The sequence below is a fragment of the Sorex fumeus genome, unplaced genomic scaffold (genome assembly GCF_029834395.1).
Source record: "Sorex fumeus unplaced genomic scaffold, SorFum_2.1 ptg000265l, whole genome shotgun sequence".
NCBI lineage: Eukaryota > Metazoa > Chordata > Mammalia > Eulipotyphla > Soricidae > Sorex > Sorex fumeus.
Window position 1 is genome coordinate 1,641,831 of NW_026606322.1, and position 26,494 is coordinate 1,668,324.

The 26,494-nt window shown below is 37.8% G+C and overlaps 1 protein-coding gene across 7 annotated transcripts in view; it reads right to left on the minus strand.

Annotated features, from left to right (window-relative positions):
- Window positions 1-26,494, minus strand: part of STXBP5L (syntaxin binding protein 5L) — a 348,858-nt gene that overhangs the window by 20,020 nt on the left and 302,344 nt on the right. For all 7 annotated transcript variants that reach the window (XM_056109191.1, XM_056109190.1, XM_056109192.1 and 4 more), the window contains one exon: window positions 2,574-2,741. In XM_056109191.1, coding sequence (XP_055965166.1) covers window positions 2,574-2,741 — 168 coding nt within the window. The remainder of the gene's footprint in view (window positions 1-2,573; window positions 2,742-26,494) is intronic.

Genomic DNA, 26,494 nt, shown 5'->3' on the forward strand with positions numbered 1-26,494 from the left:
AGGCAATTCACTATTTTTGAATGGCAAACCATTTATTTTGAATATAGATGAAATTCAAAAGTGTGGATCACACACTAGGCAAAGTTGTGACCAGAACTTAAGTCTCCAGAGTTCCACTTTATTGATCCCCACCCCCAGTCCCCACAATTACCTCACAAGTTGGCTTAAATTTTCTAGTCTGGGGGAATTTAATTCCAAAGAATCAGTTATAATAATTTATAGTACCATTTTAATTATCATTACTGCTTATCTTTAAGTTATCAGAACAATTCCTAGTAATTTCTTGGCCATCCCCACTTCATGGGAATTCTCACTATTTTCTCTGTGGCTACTTATTCGGATGGTCACACAGATTCTGTGACAAACACATTCCCGTAACACTATTTTGAATTTTTCTATTCTGGAATAATAGAAAGAAGGAAAGAAAGAAAGAAAGAAAGAAAGAAAGAAAGAAAGAATCTAAATACTAAGGGAAAAAGGAAGATATTATCCTTGAACTATTTCCAAGCTGCCTATTATAATTAATTCAAATCCAGTTGTAATTTCATCGGAGGGCACATAAGTCAGGATACCATCCCACTAACCGTAGTTTTTTATTTTCTTTTTGGGGGTGGTGTTCATGGTGGTGATAGTATGTGTGCCAGGGACTGAATCCATGCCTTATATATGAATACTTATGAGCTCTGTCACCGAGCTATACCCCCATATCCTATGGTAGTCTACTTGAAAAAAAAGTAGGACAACTTTGGGTTCTCGTTAAACTGCAGATGTGTGCATTACACAAGTATAAGTCTTAATGTCTCAATTAAGTGCTATTAGGAAAATCATATTCTTATAATCATTCTACAGTATAAATTCCTCATTATCTGAATTACTGTCTTTATTCTTCTTTCCCTCTTGATAGATAAAAGTATGAATCACAGTTCTTTTCTTTTTTAGAAAAATATCTATTTTTATTATGACCTTATAGCCCTTGGGGTTTTGGACAGGTATGTGTTAAAGATGATACATATTGATGCAATGTTCTGGTGATATCAATTACAAACTTTTGAACAGCAGAAAGAAAATATCTAGGAATTGTGCCACTTGGCTCAAGTACCGGCTTGAAGAATTGAGGTAGAAAGCATGGCTTCTTAAAACAGACTATAAATTTAGATGATCCCATTTCAAGGAAACAAAATATACTGTTCCTATTTTTTCCTTTTCCACTCCTTACTTAGCAAGTTTATGAAGCAATTGTCATAAATTTAGAGATGAGAGGGTGCTTTGTTACAATCTATATGTTTTACAGATTTGGAAAAAAGAAATCTAGCATTATATTACATCCTATAATCAGTATAGAACTGTCCAAAACTCCAAACTCCTAACTATAAATCCAAATGACTGTGTATTCTTTCTTTTTTAACTTTTAAATTTTGCTGCTGTAATAACATCCTTAGTTAATGTTTCCCCAAATTTTCCATTTATCATATATCAACACCCAAAGTTATTACTTATAGACATCTGTGAGAGAGATGACATCAGTAACAAGTCTGGGGAACAAATTCAATATGTCATTTATCTAAGAAAACCAAAAAAAAAGTTTTATTGTCAAAAAGTAAAGAATATAATTTTTAATTGTTTGAGATACACCCTGCTGTACTTAGGGAGTTACTCTTGGCTCTGATTTGTTATGGCCTAATTCCTGATGGGCTCAGGGGTCCATATGGGATGCCAGGAATCGAATCCAGGTGGCCGTGAGCAAGGCAAGTGACCTACCCACTGTACTATCTCACCTGCCTGAATAGTATAAATTATTACTACAGACATATGAGAGCTGTTTAATAAAGAACTACTTTATTAAAAAGTACCATAGCAAATATTCCTAAGATTATTTATTTCTATCCCCAAAGTTTTTTATCACTAAAACAGTAACAATAAAGTTACAGTATTTCAACTTTCCTCCAAAAATTTCTGGTCATGTGACTTGTAAAATTTACTACCAGTCCCTACCATCATTCCATAAATAAGCAAAAATTCCCTTTTAAAACATGATTATCACAAATTTTAGAATTCACTAAAGTTTCCTTGAAATGGGATTTTTAATTTTAAATGATATTCACTTGGAAGTTGAAGACATAAGTTTGCTTGGATCTTAATGTGAGACAATAGGGGTTAACCTTTGAGATAGACCAAAACTCCCTTCTTTCTCCTCTCTCCCCTTCCCCATTCAGAAAAGACTATTTAGTGGAAGGGAAAGGGAAGGGAAGGAAGTGCAGGGAAGTTCCCAGACTATGAAGTCTCCTAAAGAGGGATTCCTGAGTTGGAAAGAAACTCTTAATCTGTTCCCAGCAGGTTTTTATAGCTTTCCCTTTGTAGAGAAATCTGAATGGGCAGTCATTCAGATTTAAGAGATAAAGAAGCTCCAGCTCAGAATGGGTTTGGAGTCCTGGTCAAAGCCCCACAGATTCTGGGTATTTCCTATCTGAAGTTGCCTTGCTATCTGCATGCAACAGCCCCTTATGTCTCCCAGCTCTCATTACTATGGCTTGTCATTTTGATAATATTTATAAAAATTAGTACATTTAACTCACCTTCTGTTGTAACTGGTAATGAAATTTCCATGCAAGCAGCCGACTGTGCTTTTCGAAATGGTGGTCTTCCGGGTCCCCAGCGATTTACTTTTGAAACATCAGCACTAGAAAGACGTTTTCCAGAACCACAACTCTGAGTTGGGCTTGTACAATGTCCATTTACATGATCTGTGCCAGAATGAGGAATGCAGTATAAATATTGTAATTGAACATTAATATAAAGGAATCCAAGGTGTAGATTGAAAAGAAAAGAGTATTCCTTTTTATTGTTCTTCCAGAAACCATTTAAAGTACTTGCTATCTTAAGATTTAGTCACAATTTCAGTAGTTAGCTAAAAATCTCCCAAGATTTTTAAATTAAAGATTCATTTTAATTTTATTTTTCTTAAATGTTTTAAATTAATTTTTAAAAATTAAATCACAGTGAAATACACAGTTACAAAGTTGTTAATGATTGGGTTTGGTCATAAAATATTCCAACACCAATCCCTTCACCAGTGTACATTTCCCACCACCAATGTCCCCAATTCTCCTCTTCCCCAACCTCCTGCTTCTATGATAGGCATTTTTCCCTCTCTATTACTCTCTCTCTCTTTCTCTCACTCTCTCTCTTCCCCTCTCTCTCCCTCCCCCTACCTCTACTCATTTTTAAAAACTTTTAGTAATTTGTTCTGTACTCCCATTACTGTAGCACTGTGGCACTATCCTCCCATTGCTCATCGATTTGCTAGAGCGGGCCCAGTAACGTCTCCATTGTGAGACTTGTTGTTACTCTGTTTGGCATACTGAATTCATCATGGGGAGCTCCCATTATGTATCCTATAGTTTAACATGCTTACAGCTACACATAGTACTAGTGGCTCACCCTTGAATGTGGTTAAATTAACAGAAATTCCAGTGCTGGATTCAACATGTTAACAAAAACATGAAATAGTTTATAGTCTTAGACTTTAATTTGCATAATTTAAATACATCTATAAATTTTGGGAGAAATTAAAGTTAAAAATGAAATGTAAAATATATAATTTAAATGTTTGGAATTTAAAATAAAAATGTCATACTGTCTATTTGACAATATTAAAGAATACTGACTGTGGATTATGGACTAATTCACTGCTTGGACTCAAATCCCTGTCCTAAACACTACTTGTATAAATTACTGAAGCCTTGACATTTTAGCTTCTTGTATTTTAAAACATACATATATTTTTATATACATATATAATATCATACCACATGCTCCACCAAAGTATCAATCTTTCCATGACAGTCCTTAGATTCCTTTCACTCTCTCAGCTCCTCCCTGGTTTCCTCAGTTTTGCAGTCTGAGTTCAAGGATTTGTTTTCACTTGGGTTTTTCTATTACAGTGCTTTGGGGTTTTTTTTGTTTGTTTGTTTTGTTTTTGTTTTTTTGCTTCTTTAACACAGCGGGTAGGGCGTCTGCCTTGCACGCAGCCAACATGGCCGACCCGAGTTCGATTCCTCCGCCCCTCTCGGAGAGCCCGGCAAGCTACCGAGAGTATTCCATATGCCAGACACAGTAACAACAAAGTCTCCAATGGAGACGTTACTGGGCCCGCTCGAGCAAATCGATGATCAATGGGAGGAAAAAAAAATTTTTTTTGCTTCTTGGTGCACACCCGGCATTGTACAAGGGTTACTCCTGGCTCATGTACTCAGGAATTACTTCTGGTGACACTCGGGGGACCATACGGGATGCTGGGTATCGAACCCAGGTTGGCTGTGTGCAAGACAAATGCCCTACCCGCTCCCGCTGTGCTATCGCTCCAGCCCCACCAGTGCTTTGTTTTGTGATCTATTAATATGAATAATATATGAAAGAGATGATTTGTTATTTGTCCTTTTCCATCTGACTTATTTCACTTAGCATTGTTCTTTCCAGTTCAATTCATGTTGCTGTAGATGGAAAGACTTTGTCTTTCATAATATATACATATGTATGATATATAAAATATATTTTATTTTTGAGTAATGTTCTGTTGTTATATAAATCCTCTCTTTTTCCACTTATCTGTTGTTGGTGTTTGGGTTGTTTCTATATTCTGGCTATGTAAATAATGCAGTGAACATAGCTGTGCATATATTATTTTGAATTGTTGTTTTTGTGTTTATGATATCTAGATAAAATTGATGGATCCATAGGATCTATTTTTGTTTTTGTTTTGGGTCTCCCAAGCAGTGTTAAAGGGTTCTGGGGGCTACTCCCAATGATACTTAGTCTAGCTGTGTGGGTTTAATGATTTAGTTCTTCATTTTTTCAGATTCCACATATATGTGAATTCATGCACTATGTGTCTTTTAAAATGCTTGTAATTAAAATGAATTAAAAATGAACGCATGTTGTTGCAACAGTAGGGTCTTCAAAGTTCACATATATATTGAATGTATTAGCTATTGTGAATTATGATTCATGAAAATATATAGGAGTGCAGACAGATCTTTGGTTCTGTTTTCATATCCTTTGGATTCTGGATTCATAACCGGAATGAATTATTGGATCATATGGTAGTTACATTTCTAATATTTTTGAAGAATATCCATATTGCTTATCATAGAAACTACACAATTTATAATCACACCAGTGCATAAGGATTCTTCTTTAAAATTCACATCCTCACTAATAGTTGTTACTGTTTACCTTCTTAATAGTAGACATTTTAATAGCTGTGATATGATAGCTCATTTTTTGTTTTCTTTTCCTTGACAATTTGCTTGTTGAGTGTCCTTTCATGTATCTTTTGATTGTTTGTATTATGTTCTACTACAAGTGTGCGGGGGGCAGAGAGTAGGTAAGACAGAGAAGGGACCAGTATGACAATAATAGATGGAATTGATTATGCTGGATAAGAACTGAATTTTTAAAATATGGATATACAAAAATATGGATAAAGGGATATACACAACAACCTTTCAGTATCTGTATTGCAAACTACAATGCCCAAAAGGTGAGAGACAGACAGACAGACAGACAGATAGACAGAGAGAGAAAGAGAGACAGACAGACAGATAGACATAGAGAGAGAAAGACAGAGAGTTCTTCCATTAATGTACATATCCCTCGATCATTATGGAATGGCCATAATGACTTCTAGGCCATTCTGAGGGGATTGTTTTCTTGAAACATTGTCTCCCAGCCTTTAACTTTGAGTTTGTATTTGCCCTTGTTATTCAAGTGTGTTGCTTTTAGGCGGCAGATGGTCGAATTTAATATTTTAATCCATTCTGCCTCTTTGTGTCACTTAATTTAGGTCACTGACATTGAGCGAAATTTTTGTTATAGAGTTTTATGCCATCTTTCTGTAGAAGTTTGGCATATTTGTAAGATTTGTCTTATTTTATTTCTGTTTTTCTTTTCTTTTTTATTGAATCGCTGTGAGCTACATTTACAACTTTCATGTAAACTTTCATGTAAATGTACGTTTCAGTCATACAATGCTGGAACACCCATCCCTCCACCAGTGCACATTTGTCTTATTTTAACGAAGCCCCTGCAGTACTTGCAAAGATGGTTTTGAGTCAGTGAAGTCCCTGAGCTGTTGTTTATCCATGAAGTTTAGTATCCTTCCTTCAAATCTGAATTAGAGTTTGACTGGGTATTCTTGGTGAGGCATTCATTTCATTGAGGGTTTTTTTTTTTTCCTAAACCACATACCACCATTTACTTCAGGCCCACAGGGTTTCACTTGATGAATCTGTTGTAAAACTTAAGGATACTCCTTTGGAAGTAATTTCCTTCATTTATCTTGCAGCTTTCAGTATTTTGTCTCTGTTTATGGCTTTTGTCACTCAGATTAGGATGTGTCTTGGGATCTTTTATTTGAGTTTCTTTTAGCTGGTACCCTTTAGGTACTCTTCAACTATGGAAACTTCTCAGTGATACTTTCTTTGACTAAAGATTCTTTTTTGAAATTGCTTTTCTGGGACTCTGGGACCCTGGTGATTCTAATGTGTCTGCTGTTGATTTATTTTGAGGCTTTTTTTCTATCTTCCCCTGTTTGGAGGTTTTCTGTAATTCATTGTAGAGCACTGATTCTTTCCTTAACTGCTGAGGGCCCCCATTGCACCTACCCCTACCAAATTCTTTAGTTCTGTCATTCCTGAATCTATTTTTCTCCTACTTTCTCGTGTCTTCTGGTTGGTATTTCTTTTATTTTTTATATTTTTTGTCACACCTGGAAACGCTCAGAGCTTACTCCTGCCTCGACACTCAGAAATTACTCCTGGCAGTGGTCGGGGGACCATATGGGATGCCTGGGATGGAACCTGGGTTGGCTGCGTGTAGGGCAAATGCCCTACTCACTGTACCATATCACTCTGGCCCCTTTCCTGTGTTTTCTTGAGTATCTGTACCAGTTTCTTTAGCTCAATGTACATCTTCAAAACATCTTCACCATTTTCTAATTTTTTTCTTTTTGGGTAACACCAGGCGTTGCACAGGGGTTACTCCTGGCTCATGACTCAGGAATTACTCCTGGCGGTGCTCGGGGAATCATATGGGATGCTGAGAATCGAACCCAGGTCAGCCACGTGCAAGGCAAATGCCCTACCCTCTGTGCTATCACTCCAGCCCCTCCCTAAATTTTTTACCCAAGATACTATAAAGGTAGTGCTGGTTGATTCTTCAGGACTACTATCTTCATTTAGTAAGCATGGTGGGTTTCTGCATTGTTTTCCCATTATACCTGTTGTGATCTGAGATGAAGAACTTCCACTTCTCTGTTCTTATCCTTCCACATCTAGGGAGCTCGGGCTGGGAGTGTGGTGGGGTTGGGGGGGGGGAAGAGAGTAGCATGTGGGGTATCATTTGGCTGATATTCTCCTCATTCTCTGATAAAGATCTCCAACAAAATTTATTGTTATTAGGTGTTTAGAGTTTCATCACTGATTCTGGGAAGCAGTGCCATTGACTCTTACTCTGTACTTTGGATTTTTATGATACTACTGCTACCTTTTTAAGATTTTGTAGAAATGATGGTTGAAGATGATGTTTGACAGAATATTAGCATGGTGTGGATGGAAGCAGCCGAACTCTTCCTGTATGAGTTCAGTTAAGAAGGTTCAGGTGTATTCCATGTGCATGTGTAGGAAAGGTTTTTTTTTTGTTGTTGTTGTTTTGGTTTTTTTGCTGCTGCGTTAGTGGCCACAGTTGCAATTTAGCTGATGCAAGTGAAAGGTTCCCTTTTCTCAGACCTTTTAGGCATGGCCAGGTGTCCCCACTGAAGGCAGGGGATTTTGGGGTATTCTCAGTTCTCAGGAATCCTAGCAAGGTTGCTGCCCAAATAGATCAATTTCTTCTCTTTCTTCGTCTTGCCTAATTTCTGACACTTGCAGTACTGAGGTGGAAAAAAAATGATGGGGGCTGGAGAAATAGCACAACGGGTAGGGTGTTTGCCTTGCACACAGCTGAACTGGGTTCAATTTGTAGCATCCCATTTGGTCCCTTGAGCACTGCCAGGAGTAATTCCTGAGTGCATGAACCAGGAGTAAACCCTGTGCATTGCTGGTGTGACCCAAAAAAGCAAAAACAAAGTCAACAAAATGATGATGGTGTCCATCCTTGTGTTTTTTCTTATCTTGGAGGAAAAATTTGTATTTTCACCAGCAGGTAGTATATTAGCTGTGAGGTTGTTATATATAGTTTTATTTTGCTGTAGCAGATCCCTTCTTACCTACTTTATAAAAAAATCATAAATGGATGTTGAATTTTATTAAATGCTTTTTCTGTGTCACTGAAAGGAATGTACGATTTTTATCCTTCATTTTGTTAATGTGGTTATATATATATATATATATATTGAATTGTTGAATATATACTGAATTTTTGAATTGAATTGAATTGTTAATGTTGAACTATACTTGGATCCTTGAAATAAATCCCACTTGAGCAAGGTATAATTTATAATATTATATAGTTTTTAGGGTAAACCTTTGTATTAAGCACCAGGATTCATTTATCCATTGATCCCTTTTGCCTAATTTATCCACTCACTTTTATTTGATAAATACTATAGATATGCCAGACACAGTAACAACAAAGTCTCCAATGGAGACGTTACTGGGCCCGCTCGAGCAAATCGACGATCAACGGGAGGGCCTTTACCTTACCTTACCTTACCATTATTATTATTATTACTATCATCATCATTATTGTTATAGTTTGAGTCATATGGTTAAATAGAGTCTAAGTTTATTGATGTACAAAGTTACTGCAAACCACCACTACAAAAGTGCCCATGACCCTCCACACTGTCCTTCTGTAATCTCTGGTTAGATCTCTTTTTAACCCACTCTTCCCTCTACTGTCCATTAGCACATTGTAATCAGTGACCAAAGATGTGCTACTGTTCAATACAATCTATTCCCTTGTTTTGTCCCTCTGGACTCCACAAATGAGTGAGAACAACTGGTATTCAAAAACCAAACTCTTAGACTGAAGAACAAAATGGTGATTAGCAGAAGAAAATGTGTAGTGGGTAGCTGGGTATCTGCTTACAAAGACTGTATGATTAGGTAATGGTAGATGGAACTTTTTAGATTTTTGGTGAAGGTTATAATGTAATGCATATGAGTATCTAATTATAGTGCTCTATAATTTTAGCACTATATAAATAAATCTAGCATTATTTTGTTCAGAGGTTGAAATGTTTCCACTAAGGTTTTAACACTGAAATAATATATATATATATACACACACATATATATATACACACACACATATACATACACACATATATCACATATATATGCATATATATAGCCATTGAGCATATGGCTGGAGCGATAGCACAGCTGTAGGGTGTTTGGCTTGCACGCAGTCAACATGACCGACCCGAGTTCGATTCCTCCGCCCCTCTCGAAGAGCCCTGCAAGCTACCGAGAGTATCTCGCCCGCACGGCAGAGCCTGGCAAGCTACCTGTGATGTATTCGATATGCCAAACACAGTAACAACAAAGTCTCCAATGAAGACGTTACTGGGCCCGCTCGAGCAAATCGATGAACAATGGGAGGACAGTGACTGACAGTGACTGAGCATATTTAATAAAGATATAGGATTTGTTTTATGGAAACTTGTCAGAAACAAGTTTTTAAATGAAAATTATGGTAACAAATACTTAGAAACAGAGATTTTTGAAATTTATAAATCTTTTTAAGTGCAAAAGTTCTTTATTAAAGTGACACACTATTTTATCTCTGTGTTTAATAGTTCTTCTTAAAGTACACATAAAAAGTGCAAATGAGGCAACTGGAGGTAGATAACTGGTGGCTGAGAGATTAAAAATGATCGGGATTGCTTATTATATTTACTAATATTAAATCCTCCTAACTGATTTAGAGATTAAAATAATACCTAAGACCTCTTTTGACTACTTGTAATAAATAGAGAAGTAGACTGGAATCTGTTTATTCACTCTTTTTAACATTCTGGGAAAAAATCATGACATGTGAAAATTATATGACTAAATATAAAAATGCATATTTTTCTAAACAAAGGAGTCATACTAAATCTAAATAATATTTATGACAGTACATACTACACTAAAATATGGGTACTTATAAGACCATAAATCATAAATTTCTTATCCATAGTGTTGATTTAAATTTGGTTTTACTATTAGATGTATAAGCTTAGGTAAATTAGAGCTTTTCATGGTTTCAATTAATTCATTTCTAAAGTAGGCACAATATCACTGATCTTAGGGAATATGCATAATATACAGCACAGTGTCAAAGGTTGCTTCCTTTTTTGACATTAGTTACACAAATACTAACTTCATGATTTAAAATACTGAATTAATTATACTGCTAGTGCTTTACATTTGCTCGAGCGGGCCCAGTAACGTCTCCATTGGAGACTTTGTTGTTACTGTGTCTGGCATATCGAATACTCTCGGTAGCTTGCCGGGCTCTCCGAGAGGGGTGGAGGAATCGAACTCGGGTTGGCCATGTTGGCCGCTTGTAAGGTGAACGCCCTACCCGCTGTGCTGTAATTGCCTAATTTTGTCAAACTTATATAAGATTGTATGTAACTGGATTTTGTTGTCTACTAAGTAATCTAGATATAGTGAGATGCATATAAATATGCTTCTGTGATCCAGGTACAAATCTTAATTTACTATTATTAACAATAAAACCTTGGTTTCTGTTGAGAGATTGAGATTTAGAATAATTACAACAACCTTAAAGAGATACTGAGAAAATCAAAGAAGATAATGTACGTGAAACAGTTTTGTAACTCTAAAGAATAATGCAAAGACTAAATATTGCATTTTGTTTTAAGTGCGATATTATTAGATGATATGATTTAAGGAATAAAGGTGATGAAAATAAAAGATGAAAAGTAATGCAGTTAAACTAATAAAACACGTGAGGACAAGCAAATAAAAGTTCTGAAAAAAAATGTGAGGGCCTAGATAAAGTTCCTTATTTTATATTGTTTTGTTCTTTGGGAAATTCGGGGCTTACTCTTGGTTCAATTCTCAGGGATTACCCCTGGTAGATTCAAGGGAACATATGGGGTTCTGGGGATTAAACCAGGGTCAGTGTCCTAAACTCTGTACTGTCTCTTTAACTCAGACACTTATTTTAGGTTTAGAATTATAAATAAACCTACTACCACTTCATACAATATACTAAAATGAACCAATTTTTATAAAGTATCTCTAAGCAAGGCCCTCCCGTTGATCGTCGATTTGCTCGAGCGGGCCCAGTAACGTCTCCATTGGAGACCTTGTTGTTACTGTGTCTGGCATATCGAATACTCTCGGTAGCTTGCCGGGCTCTCCGAGAGGGGCGGAGGAATCGAACTCGGGTCGGCCATGTTGGCCACTTGTAAGGCGAACGCCCTACCCGGGGTGCTGAGAATTGTACATAGCTACATGCAAAGCAAGTTCCTTACCCACTGTACTCTCTCAAAATCCCCTCTGTAATTTGATTTCTAAGAAGTTTTTCAAAAATAATTATCTGAAATGTGATTTGATGTATGAAAATATATTTATTTGTTATAATATATTGGGGCTGGAGTGATAGCACAGCGGGTAGGGCGTTCGCCTTACAAGCGGCCAACATGGCCGACCCGAGTTCGATTCCTCCGCCCCTCTCGGAGAGCCCGGCAAGCTACCGAGAGTATTCGATATGCCAGACACAGTAACAACAAGGTCTCCAATGGAGACGTTACTGGGCCCGCTCGAGCAAATCGACGATCAACGGGAGGGCCTTTACCTTTACCTTATCTCTAAGCAAAAATATGATCAGAACTCTATTCTTCCAAACATTATACTTTTTAAATGTTAAATAGCATTAATTCCAAATGATACTAATATACAAAATAGGCAGAGTCTCCTGCCCCTGTGCCTGGCTGTCCTCACCGGGGCTCCTTGGAGAGGAACGGGTTGAGTTTTCCTCCCCGCCCCGACCAGGACTCCGGCAGCCGAAGACCTCCAGAACCAGCCACCCCCATGCTGAGACCACTCTCCACATGCATGAAGGTACCGGCAGAGGAACAAAGGCATGAGGGTCCCGGGGCTGAGATCTCCAAGCCTGCTTGGATCAGGGCTGAGCATCCTCCACCGAGATCCTCCATATTCCAGTAGGCAGGGGTTACACCCACCAACTGGCCCCCTGGTGCCATGTAATCCCATCAACGGCCAACACCCAGAGACTGTAAAACCCAGCTACCGGAAGCACGCGGCCACATTTGTGGCCGTGCGACGTCTTATTATCTCATTCTTACTTTGAACAAACTGGCAGGCTACTGAATATAACCTGCCCACATGGCAGAGTCTGGCAAACTCCCCGTGGCATACCCAATATGCCAAATACCAGTAACAATGATGGGTCTCATTCTCCTAACCCTGAAAGAGCCTTGAATATGGCACTTTTTAAAAAATCTCAGGGCTAGGATGAAGGAGACATTACTGGGGCCTGTTTGAAGCAATCGATGAACAGGATGGTCGTGATTGTGATCGTGATACAAAATAGGGAAAATAACTAGAAAAAGTGATGTTAATGTCATGATAATTATAACAAAGGGCTCATATATGTGATTCAATGTTTAAAATATTTTAATGATAAATGAAATAAAATGTTATATGCCTTAGTGTATAATGATTTAGAAGACATCTTTGTAAAATGATTAACAAACAAAATGTTTAATGCTGCCAACAGAACTGTATGGTGATTTTTAAGAAAGCCTTGTTTTGAAAACCATCAAACAGTGCCACATAGGAAACTTGTGTATTCATGGACTGGTTGTTTAAAATTTCAGCCAAATGAATGTAAGAAAACTTAAAATTGCTGGCTTTTTCCTACCGTACCAAGATCAGTCTTAAGATCTGTTGGCAGACTTAACTTTCTTGATCCTTTAACTGAAACAACAGAAAAAGGAAAAAGGCAGTTGTTAATTATGTAAAAGTAAAGAGTAGTGTGAGGGAACAGTATGTCAATTATTAAAATTTTGATGAGCATTCAGTATGCATGTATGAAGCAAAACTATTGTACAGTATTTGTTGCCATCCAGTAGTAAATATTTTATATGCAAACAGAAGCATGAAATTACCTATTTTCATTCAGTAAATCATTAAGTGTATCTTTATATAGTTTTTCTATATTTTTATAATAGTGATATAAGAATGATTTTTCATTAATTCAGAAAGAAATACAAAAAATTCAAAATCGATTTTATATAAATTTACCAGGTAAAGAAATATTTTACCAAGTGTTATATAAATATACCAGGTAAAAAAATATTTTACCAAATGTATAAGCTCCTCTCACAAACCTATCATTTGTAAGGGTAAAAACTGGTGAAACTGATCAACCATTTTTTGAAACAGAAAATTCTATTATGAGTATATATTATTTAATCAAGGAAACATGAGTATATCTATGCGGAATGTAATTACTAGATGTTATAATTTAAATAAGTAAAAGCATCTTTAAATATATTTTAAATGAATTAAATTATTAAAAATCAAGTTATCTAGAAAATGTTTGATGAAACCAAGAAAACTCTTATAAAAGTTTTAGAAAAGTTTCCTTATTATTACATCAACAAAATTTTTACATTGAGCATATCATATTTTACTAGAATGCATATTTTCTTATTTTATAAAGAAATTCAGTTGTTGAAATTATATTAAGACTATTTTATTAATACTTTATTGAGATTCAAAAGGCTCTACCTTCTAATGAGTGGTTTAGTATATAGCTAGGTAAATTAGTTTAAAAAATATTCAGGAGCCAGAATATAGTTCAGAGTACTGGCTCAGAATGTGTCAGAACTTGGAGTCAATCTCTGATAGTAAATAAATAAATAAATAAAATGCAGAATGATATAGTACAGAGAATCTCAACTGAAAAATAAAAAAATGTGGCCTATATATTTTTGAACTGTTACCACATAGTGCTCTCTCTCTCTCTCTATATATATATATATATAGAGAGAGAGAGAGACATATATGTAACTTTAAAAGAAATCCCATATTGAATTTGTAGCTTAATCTTCTCTGTCAATTTTCTGTCAATATTCTTGAAATAATTTCTGATGTTCAGGTGTTCAGGTAGGATATAATTTACAGCTAATGGGCTGGAGCAATAGCACCGCGGGTAGGGCGTTTGCCTTGCACGCAGCCAACCCGGCAGACCCAGGTTCGATTCCTCCACCCCTCACTAAGAGCCCGGTAAGCTACCGAGCCTGCACAGCAAAACTTGCACACACATCGATTTGCTCGAGCGGGCCCTGTAACATCTACATTGAGACTTGTTGTTACTGTGTTTGGCATATGGAATATGCCACATGGGGCTTGCCAGGCTCTGCCATGGGGCGGGATACTCTTGGTAGCTTGCCGGGCTCCCCAAGAGAGAGGGAATAGAACCCAGGTTGGCCATGTGCAAGGCAAACACCCTACCTGCATTTACCTGCCCTACCCAAATAAGTAAAACAAATAAAATCCAATTTGGGGTTATAAATATATTAAAACTTGTTTTCTATTTGATATCAAACTTTTTTTTACCATTCACTAAATTATCCTAGCTCTAACCTCTGTAATAATAAAGAATAGTTGATCCTTGCTCTTACTTGGGCTAGTAAGGCATTTGCCAGGTTCAATTCCTTCCTCTCTCTCACAGAGCCCGGCAAGCTACCGAGAGTATCCCACCCGCACAGCAGAACCTGGTAAGCTACCCCTGGTGTATTTGATATGCCAAAAACAGTAACAACAAGTCTCACAATGGAGATGTTACAGGTGTCTGTTCGAGCAAATCAATGAACAACAGGAGGACAGTACTACAGTGCGACAGTACTCTTACTTGTTCAGATTTTAAGTCATGTAAAAAAATCTTAGAACTAACTCCTGACTATCAGTAAATCAGTAGAAATTTGTATTCTGAGAAGTATTAAAGGTCATGTTGATATTTTGAGGCTGGCAGATCACATTTCATAAAATAAAGTTTCACAGTTTTGTGAAAAACCTATGGTACTTTCACCCAGGACCCTTCAACAGGAAGTACTTTTCTGAGACACATCTCAGATTTTCTATATCAAAAAAGTGATACTGTCCTTAGATTAGATACAACTATAGATACAAATATATACATATATGTGTGTATAGGTATACATGTTTCTGCTCCTCTGTCAGTGATAAGAAATTTTATATTTATCTTTACAACTATTGATACTCTTCTCAAATGAATAAAATATGATAATTATAAGTATAGCAATTTCCTGATGCATTGCTATACTTGTAACTATATTTCTAAAACTCCATAAAGACTTTTGATTTTCCCTCAAAGGATGTTTCCTAGTATTTGATGATGTAAAGCTCAGTGATCAAGAACACTGGGAATTCAAATCATAGCTCAACTATTGGCCAAATCAGGAACACTGAACATAGATTAATCTGAGAAAGATTTTCCTTCCTCTGTAAGAGGTGAATAAATGGCATCTTTTTTATAGGAATTAAGGAACTATGTGTGAAGTACTCAGCAAGGAGTACTATGCAATAAAAATTCAATGATAGCTATAATTTTAATAAAAGTTGGTAAGAAATGATTGTTGTTCTATATCGTATTTAAATGATATATCTATGTAATAGAACACACTAAAAATCTAGAGACTAGAATTAATTACATTATACCTGAAAAAGTTTTTAACAGCATATAGGGCTTTTTTGGTTCTGTTTTATTTTGTTCTGTTCTCTGGTGAGTAGCTCAGAGGCTACTCCTGGCTCTACACTCAGGAGTTAATCGTGGCCCATACAGGATGCCAGGAATCAAACCTAGGTAGGAGGCAGGCAAGGCAAGCACCCTACCTACTCTACTGCATACATAGTGCTTTTTATTTCTTTGTTCTGAGTTATAATATTTTTTAAGATGCATTCTATACTCAAGAGTGACATTACATACTTGATTCATAAGCAGAGTTTCTATTAAAATCTCTTTAAGTAATATCATGCACCCTTACATAAAATGGTGTATTTAATTTTCACACACTGAAAAGCTGCCTGTACTAGTTCACAAACAGAAAAATAGGACTACAGGTAATCCAGCCGTGAGGTGGGAAACATTACTGCAGAACATGTAAGACTTTCAATAATTTGAGTTGTTATGGTTCTAGTTCAGTTAGATTCTCAGTAAGTTATCATGGCATTCTTATTTGTTTAATATTCTATAGCATTATTTTGAAATTGAAAAACAAAACAAAGGCAAGGAAATTTATAACCTTATACCTAAAAAGGTGAATTTATTTACTGTAAGTCAACTCATAATAAATCGGGCTGGAGCGATAGCACAGCAGGTAGGGCATTTGCCTTTCACGCGGCCGACCAGGCTGACCTGAGTTTGAATCTTTTGCCTCTCTCAGAGAGCCCGGCAAGCTACCGAGAGTATCTAGCCCACACAGCAAAGCCTGGCAAGCTACCCATGACATATTCGATATGCTGAACACAGTAACAAGTCTCACAATGTTACTGGGCCCGATTGAGCAAATTGATTAACAACAGGAGAACAGTGACAGTGACAAGAACTGCATGCTGAAGGTAGATCACTTGACCATTTAACTTCCCATTAGTCGTTGATTTGCTCGAGCGGGCACCAGTAATGTCTCCATTTGTCCCTGTCGTGTGCTAGTGTAGCCCAATGGTGTCTGCTCGTTCTAGGAACACAAAGAGCCTCAAACTGATCATTCAGGGTCTTGATGAATAAGTCTGACCATCTGGTAGGTGGGTGGCCACGCGGTCTTTTGACATCCCGTGGAATCCAGTCGGTAACGGCTCTAGTCCAGCGGTCGTCTCCAAATCTCATTACATGTCCAGCCCATCTGATTTTTGACGCCTTAGCAAATGAGACAGCATCTCTGATTCTTGATCATCGACGGAGGTTGGAACTCCGGATTCTTTCTCTCATTTGAGTGAAGCGTGATACTCCAAGCATAGCTCTTTCAATTTCTCTTTGGGAGACCCAAATAGCGTTCTCATCCTGTTTGCGTAGGACCCAGGTCTCTGAGGCGTATGTTAATGCAGAAAGAACAGCAGAATCAAAGAGATGTGCCCGGAGCCGGAGGTTCTTCGTCCTCTTATCTATTTCTTCGAAGCTCTTGAAGGCTTTCCAAGCCGCTCCCTTTCTCCTGCGGAACTCAGGTGCCAGGTCATTCATCATGTTGACTTCTCGACCTAGGTACACATAACTGTTGCATTCAGAGATGGTCGTTCCATTAAGAGTGAATGGAGCATCAGGAACAAGGTTGTCTCTCATAAACATTGTCTTCGTAAGATTCAGCTGTAGTCCGACCTTTCCAATACTCACGGTCGAGGTCGGCCAGCATTTGTGCCGCTTGGCTAATGTTTGGTGTTATTAGAACAATGTCATCAGCAAAGTGGAGGTGGTGTAGTTGCCAACCATCTATCTTCACTCCCATTCCTTTCCATTCCACTCATCGCATGATGTTCTCAAGGGTGGCACTGAAGAGTTTCGGTGAAATGGTATCACCCTGCCGCACCCCTCTCTTGACATGGATGATTACTTCTTTGTAGAATGGTGAGATACTGGTAGTGAATCCTTAATACAGCTCACGGAGGATCCTGATGTATTGAGTTTGAATGCCCTGATTGGCTAGGGCTTCAATGACTGCTTCTATCTCAACAGAATCAAAGGCCTTCTTTAAATCAATGAACATTAGACAGAGCGGCATCTTGAACTCCTAAGAACCTCAATGAGCTTGGTTATTGTGTGGATATGGTTGATGGTGCTGAATCCTTTGTGGAACCCGGCTTGCTCGCATGGTTGTCCTTCATCTAGTGTTCTGCCAATCCTATTCAGGATGACTCGAGTGGACAGCTTGTAGATGACAGACAATAGGCAGACTGGGTGATAGTTGCCAATTTCGTGGATGTCTCCCTTCTTGTATAGTAGTACAGTCCTGCTGGTTTTCCATTGGGATGGAAACTTGCATTCAGACAGGTAGTGTGTGAAGACCCGAGCCAGCGTATCCATGAGTGCTGATGGCAGGTTCTTCAGGTGTTCAGGTCTGACCTTGTCTGGGCCGGGTGCTGTTTGTTTCTTAACCAACAAAATGGTGTGTCAGATTTCAGAAGGGAGAACTTTGGGAATGACATATCCATCCTGTGGAATTTGGTATGTGGGCAGGTGGACATGGCTATTGAAGAGATTTGAGTAGAAGTCATGGATAATGTTCTCCATTGCCGTTCTGGAAAATGTGATAGATCCATCAGGATGTCGGAGGGCAGTCATCTCGGTCTTGTAGTTGGCGAACAACAGGCGGGTGTTACGAATGCTTTTCCTGGCTTCTGCCCCATCTACCAGCACTTCTGCTCTTCTCTCTTTGAGGTCTTCCTTGATCGCATCTCTGCACTGTTTTGCGAGCTTGGAAGTTTGCTTGTGGTTGCCTGAGGCATGCGCCAAACCACGTTGGGGAATAAGCTCAAGAGTTTTTGAAGACAGGCATTTTTTTGTGGCTATCTCCCTCTTGGCATTCCTCGCACAATCATGAAGGTGCTGAACCAGTCGATCATATTCCTTGTCAATGTTGTCAACAACAGCATCTTCCCATGTTGCAGCAATAGTGCCAAAGAGCTCCCAGTTGGTGATCATTCTGGGAGTTATTTTCTTAAACTTTGCAGCCTTTTCCCCCGGCTCTGTGAAGTAGAATTTTGCATGAAAGAGACGGTGGTCCAATCCCGTTTGGAATTTTGGGACAACAGCGACATCAGTCAGGCAAAACCATTGACTGAACATGATGTGGTCTATTTCATTGTGGAACCGTCCACCGGGAGACTCCCATGTCCAACGTTTAGATTCGGCCCTCTGGAACTGTGAGTTACCATGGATGGTCTTGGTTGACATGATGAACTCAGACTGTCTCTCACCCTGTTCGTTCCATTCTAGGCCATGGGTCCTGATGTTGAGTTCTTCTGATGATCTTCTCGATCCTATCTTGGCATTAAAATCACCCACAATGATCTTGTAGAAGGTGTGGTCTTCTTTATAGAACTTCTCCAGCTCCATGTAGAACTTCTCAATTTCTCCTTCATCATATTTGGATGTTGGTGCATAGACAATGAAGATAGAAACTGCTGGCAGTGAGCCACATCTATTCAAGTGTAAACGTCTGATTCGGGTTGTTAGGCATTTGAATGAATCAATGCTCATGGCCAAGTTCATGTTGACATGGACACTGATGCCTTTGACACCTCTTTTATCGCATGTTCCGAGGAACAATTCTTTTCCAGTATCGAAAACGGCGTGATGTGATTGATGCCTTCTTGTCTCGGTCAGACCAATGATGTTGTACTTGATCTTTTGCGCTTGTACCATCAGGTCCTTGATGGATGCATCCGATGCTAGTGTACATTGAAAGTACAGACAATCATTTTTGTCTTCCTTCGTTTTGGCAGCCTAGTTCTTCCTTGAATTTTATCAGCTTCTCCTTCCTCATCCTTCTCAATGCTGCCATATTGGTGACGCCTTCAGCGTCAGGAGAATGAGACCCATTGTAATTACTGGTTTCGGCATATTGAATACACAATGGATAGCTTGCGAGGCTCTGCCATGCGGGCGGAATACAAGAGGGATAGAGGCTTTTGGGGTGGCCTCTAATCGCCCTTGTAGGTGTTCTCACGGTTCAAACCATATTTGAACCCTATCGAATATGGTATGGCAATTCTGGAAGATGGATATTAAGTGTCTTATAATGTGTTGCGCGGTCGCTTTGCAGCCGTGTGGTCCAGAAAGCATCCTGGAGTGTAGCGGAGGCTGGGTAGTGGAGGTAGTGGAGGTAGTGGAAGTCTGCTGGTGAGGTATTTATTTGGTACTGGTAGGGGTAGGGTGGGTCTTCTGTGCACAATCCAATCCCTGGGTCTGTGGCAGTTTGTGGAAGCAGACAGGGCAGGGTAGGGTGGGGCTCCTGATTTTAATCCCTTTGTCCCCTGTAGTTGGTGGGAGCAAGCAGAGAATCTCTGTCCCTGGGTCCATTGAGCCTGGAGTCCAAGGTCTCAGAGTTCCACTTATCTTGTTCTGTGGGGATTCAGTCGTGCCGAGAGGAAAGCATCCTGGAACATGGCGGTGGCTGGGTAGTGGAGTTAGTGTCCACAATATGAACAATAAAAAAATAATATGTTCATCTATTTGAAAAGATTCAATATCCTTTCATAGTATGAACTCTCAACAAAGCAGATATAGAAGACATGTACTTAAACCTGATTAAGTCCATCAAAAAAATTCACAGCCAACTTTGTACACTTGGTGGACAACAGAAAGATTTTCCTGTAAAATTAGGAACAAGGGTATGTACCCTCACTACCTTTATTCAACAAAATACTGGAAATCCTAGCCAGAGTAATTAGGTGAGGGCATTATCGAGATGGTCAGTGAGAATCTGGTCAGTATTTTCCAAGGATAACTGGCAAAAATCTGAACCCCAAAATTGGATCACATAAAGAAAGCTGTCTGAGGTCCCATTAAACAAGTTACAGGAGAAGTTGAGACATGAGAAGCCCTATTAGAAAGCAACAAGCAGCCTGTAATTGAAAGTTAAAATGCACAGCAGCATCTCTGGAAAAGGTGGAGGTGGGAGGAAGGTGATTGGAGCAGTGAGAGTGGGCAATTAGAACAATGACTGAGGAAGGATCTAGAGGTGATTCTCTAAGAATATTGAAATTTTGCCCTTGATGGGGTGGAAAGGAAGAGGAATAAACTGAAAACTGACACTTCATTAATTCTACTCTTGCAAAGGGAAGATTAAAGACTCTGAAATATGTATGATTAGACTCATCAGCAGGCTGGAGCAGTAGCACAGGGTAGGGCGTTTGCCTTGCACATGGCTAGCCTGGCCGAGCCAGGTTCGATTACTCCGCGCCTCTTGGAGAGTCCGGCAAGTTACCGAGAGTATCTCGCCTGCACAGCAAAGCCTGGTAAGCTACCATGATGTATTCAATATGCTAAACACAATAATAACAAATCTCACAATGGAGATGTTACTGGGCCTGCTCGAGCAAATTGATGAACAACTGGACGACAGTGCTACAGACTCATAGCAGGCTTCAACTGGTGGCCTCTTGTGACCTTGCTAGAAAATAGCATCTTTGATGACTCTTATAAACATCCTCAGGGCTTATTCCTAGGTGAGCTCTACCCAAGAAAAACTAAAGGTGATGCAAACATACGGCAATAACATTTGCTTTATACTTAGGTCCAAAACCTCAACTCCTCCCAGTTTACAGTTTACCTGCACTGCTTATAGGTTGCCCAAAGAAATGCCAAAAATGCATCTTTTTATTAGCAACGGAGGACAGGTAGCCTCGCTCAGCACTGAAGGCTGTGACTGAGATCTTTTTCTTAAAGCCACTTGACAATGACGGTGGTACATAAAGACCTTCATCACCACAACAGGAAAAATGGGGGCTGCCAGCACTGGTAACTTGAAGTCAAAGGACCCTTTCCTCACTGGTTTACTGGTGCCTCAGGACACTCACAGTGTTAAAGTGCACTCACAGGCCTATTCAATCTTGACAAAAACCTGCAGCTGAGCATTTGTGACTGTCACATTTGCTTATCACCCAGGCTTGCCCAAATGTATGATTTTGACCATTTGGTTTCAGCTCAGGGCTGCTCAAGCTTGACAACACAGGACTTGGCTTGTGTGGAGGGGTCTGGAGAGTTGCTCAGTGGCTGGAAGTGCCTGCTTTGCTAGCACAAGGCCTCAAGTTTGATCCTTGATGCCACTGTATTCCTAGAGTTTAATCCCGGCATTTGTGCTGTTTGTGCCTGGCAGTTTTGCTGTCTGCAGTCAATGGTGTTGGCAGACAACTTTCAGCCATATCACAGAAGTCATATGCCAGCACTGCTATTAAGGGGTATGATTCCCACTTTTCCTGGCAGTGTATGAACACTGCCAGGAAAAGTACCTTATGGCAGGCACCACAGTGTCCCCAACTTCCAAAAATCAGAAGGTGGCTGAGCACAGGAACTAGAGGAAAGTGAGATCCAACTGAGCACGAGTGCAAGCACTACAATACAGTAGTGTGACCCCTAGTAAGTGCTGTGGCTGGGTGTGTGAGCACTGTAACCAAATGGATAACTCCGGTGAGTATCACAATCCCAAATTGTGAGCACTACAGCAAGGCATGTGTATGATCTCCCAGCAGCATGGAAGGGAAGGGTAGAAACAAAACACCTACAATGTGTTTTGATTCTTCCTGGGTTCCTCTATATGCCTTTATAATAGTTGCTTCCAGACATGGGAAAATGTGAATACCCTGGTGGCTGCTTAGGTTTCTTCTTCTTTTCTGTTGTCTTTTTTTTTTACTTTTTAAAAAATTTTAATTTTTTCCTGTTTCTTCTTTTTTTCTCTCTACTTAAAAGGCTTGAGTTGCTATTATACATTGGTGATTGTGAACCTCCAGTCACTGATATTTATGAATAATAGTTGTTGGGTCCCATAGCAGCTATGCTATCAAGTCCAAAGGCCATCTAGACTTTGATAGCATAGCTGTGGTGGGGTCCAGCAATTGTAAATTATAAGTTCCAGTCCATATTTGCTAGATCTTTGTGCTATAGGTATTAGCAGGCATTTTTGACAATTTTCAAGTGGTCTAGATACACATAAATTCAGAGTCACAGGTTATCTCTAGAATTAGTAATTTCTATTCTCCAGATAAGTGCCCAGGTCTGCTGGAACACAGATCATCACCTCTAGTCTTCACAAAGACACAGGCACTATGAAGAAATGGAGAAATTCACCTGCATTAATGAGTGAAGATGAAAGCTTGGGAAGGACCCAAAACATATCATATCAGAACCTTCTAAGCTCCCTTATGAAAACAAGAAACAGTCCTAAAGATACTCTCAAAATGAGAAAATATACAGAAAAGAACTTCGGTGAGTTCTGTTTAATGGAAGAAGATATTTATATATCATATATTTTGTAAGTGGTTAGTATCCAAAGTATATAGTGTAAAATACTTCAGTTTTAAAAAGGGAGGAAGATCTAAATAGATGCTTCTTCAAAGTCACACAGATGGTGAATAGGAATGTAAAACGGGTTCAACATTATTATCAGGAAAAGGTAAGTATCACAATAAGATAACACTTTCCCACCATTGAGAATAGCTGGTATTAAAATAACAAGTGCTATAGAGGGTGTGGACAAAAAGTAAAACTTCTACACTGTTGATAGGATTAAAAATAGGTACAGTCATTGTGTGAAAAACAATATGGAGATTTTTCAAATAAACCAAGAGTAGAAATGCCATATAAATCAGCTGTTTATCAAAGATTATAAAAGCACCCATTTGAAGAGACATATGCACTTTCAACTTAATTTCTCCATTATTTACTACAATAGACAGATTTGGAAATAATATGAATGCTCTTCAATGAATGTATGTATTAATAATATAAAGAATATACTTGTTATAAAAACATGAAATCTTGATATTTGCAATAATATGGGTGAATCTTGATCATCCATAAAGTGAAGTAAGTAAAGTAAGTGAAGTAAAAAAAAATAAAAGTGAAGTATGTAAAAAAAAATACTATATGATCTTCACTTGTGGAAGATAAAAATATGAAACAACTGAACACATAAAACAAAAATCTCTCAGACTGTAATAATAGTAATGTTTATCAGGAAGAATTGGGAGGGAGGGGATGAGAAAATCAAATAAAAGGGGTCAATTGTTTGATGGATAAGGGAAACTAGATTTTTTGATGGCAATCATGATGATTATATATTGTTATCAAATTATAATGCTGTACACCTGAATCCTATACAATGTTATAAACTAATTGCAACAATCAAAAACTTAATTGAAATCACAGACCAAAAACAAAACAACTTTTTTAAAAAACACCACAATTCAAAGTAAAGCATCTAAATAGGGTGAATCACATAATCTCATTGATCATCTTCTAACTTACTTAGAAATTGTTAGGTTGGATGGCATTAGAGATTAGAGACTATAAAAATGAGTAGAAGGATCAGTTGATAGCAAAATTCATTAATACTTGAAAATTCAGATTTAAAGATTTTTTGAGGACTCACCCTACTTTCACATCAGATTATAAATCTTTGAAAGAGTATTTATCTACTACTAAATATTTCTGCCTCCAAAATTTAGGTTTACTTATAGTAATGAGACAATAATTTCATGCTTTACATGTTTATGCCAGGACAAGTTTATATGCTCATTCCTAATATCAATTTTAATAGGATTTTGCCTAGAGGATATCTGTAGCTTTATTTCTATTTAATTTAATCACCACATATTCATATGCTTTTCCCCTAACTCCTAGTTTAATTCAAAGTCAATAATATTGTGGCCAGACTTATTAAAAGGATATTGTATCACTGTATCACTGTTATTCCGTTTTTCATTGATTTACTCAAGAGGGTACCAATAACATCTCCATTCCTCCCAGCCCTGAGATTTTAGCAGCCTCTTCTTACTCATATTTTCCTGATGTTTGGAGGCTCTTTCAGTGTCAGGAAAATGAGACTTGTTGTCGTTACTGTTTTTGACATATCGAATACACCATGGGGAGCTTGCCAGGCTCTGCCCATGGGGCGGGATACTCTCGGTAGCTTGCTGGGCTCTCCGAGAGGCATATATTTATATTTTTCTCTCTGTGATTTGTTGCCTACTGTCTGAACCCCAACAAATATGGTGTGGTAATTATGGGAAGTGTGTAGGAAGTGTTTTACAATATGTTTGGAAAGCGGCCTGGGGCGTGGCCGGTGGTTGGCTGCCAGGGCTGGGTAGTGTTCTCACTTGCCCCATTCTGAGCGCCCCGAGTGAAAACAGACTGGCGCAGCATCCCAAGGGATATTGTATTGTCTTAAATAAGTTGTTGATCATATCCTTTGTCCTACATTGTAATATAAAATATAGGGAGAGAATAAACTAGATTAGAGTTAAATTAGAGTTTGAATATGGCTACCACCAATGGGAAGTAATGGAAAGAGCAGGTTAAAAGTTTCTAACTTAAAGTTTCTTTTTCATTTTTTTTCACAGTTGTTGGTTCTTTTTATCTCACTATTTTAAATTAAGACACACTGATTTACAAAGTTGTTCATAATAGAATTGTTTCTGACATACAATGTTGCATCACCAATCCTACCAACAGGGTCCCTGCCATCCCTCCCCCTTGGTAGCCATATAACAAATTTATTTCATATTTCTTGTTGCAACAAAACAAAGAATTGGCAAATGGAATTATTAGAATATAAATAAATAGAAGTCAATTTGTAATTATTAATTGCTGTATGATTGTAATCTATGTAAATAACAAAATTAAAATCATTAAATACAATATAGTATGCTGCCTATTCCCATCTTTTTTTGAAAGCTTGTAACTGTATCTCACAGTGATTTGTTTTCATTTCTAAAGAAGGATTTCTATTTTGCTTTGACTGATCTACACCTCTTATTTAGTAATTTAGAATGATTAAGGAGACCAAGTTCAGTTTCATTAGGTCTTGTATATTAATCACTGCTTTTATAAAAACCATTACTATAAGTATATATTATTGAGAATCTGTATTTTGGACATTAGCACATAATAACAATAAATAAATAAATAAATAATAAGTATAATAAATTTGGCTACAGTTATAATAGTAGAAAGTAGCAGAGTAATCATTGATATGGCTTCAAAACTGTCTTTTTCACTCAGTTACAAAATCTTCTTTATAAAGAGAAGAAATCTATAAATGAATAAATCTAACATTGTTAAAATAAAAGTGCTTAAGTTAAAATGTCTTTAAGGTTTACTGATTGATTGGAATATAGTAATTTCATAAATCTCACTTCTCTAATCTAGAAATAAGATATGACAAAAATAATGGCATACATCGAGAAATAAACACCTTCCCATATACTACTCTGAAGTCACCTTCTCATGTGAAGGCCTGAAAGATTTACAAACCTCTTTTTTTTTACCATTCTACTCTCCTTTCTTCCCCAGAACAGTACAAATAAGCAACACAGTATGTTTATTAGAATTTTTCTCAGCATAAAATGTTTAATGTTATGATATAGCTCCTTAAAATATGTATTATATTACTTTTTGATGATGTAATGAATCAATGACTATTACTGTCATATGAACAACTATAAAATTATTGTAAAATTTTATTGTGTAATTATTGTCTTGAAAACTCCTATAGGAGTTTTTCAGCACACAACATGAAACCAAATATTTTAGGGTTACAGAACTTGAAGTCTGGACCTTAAAGTCTGATTAAGCAATTTACTTCAATTTTACCTTGAAGTCTGATTAAGCCTATTAACCAGGGGCAAGCTATAGAATCTTTATCTTAGCCAAATTTCTTTATATAAAATAAGAATGCTAAATTTATAGGATTATAGAATTAAATAGGATAATATGT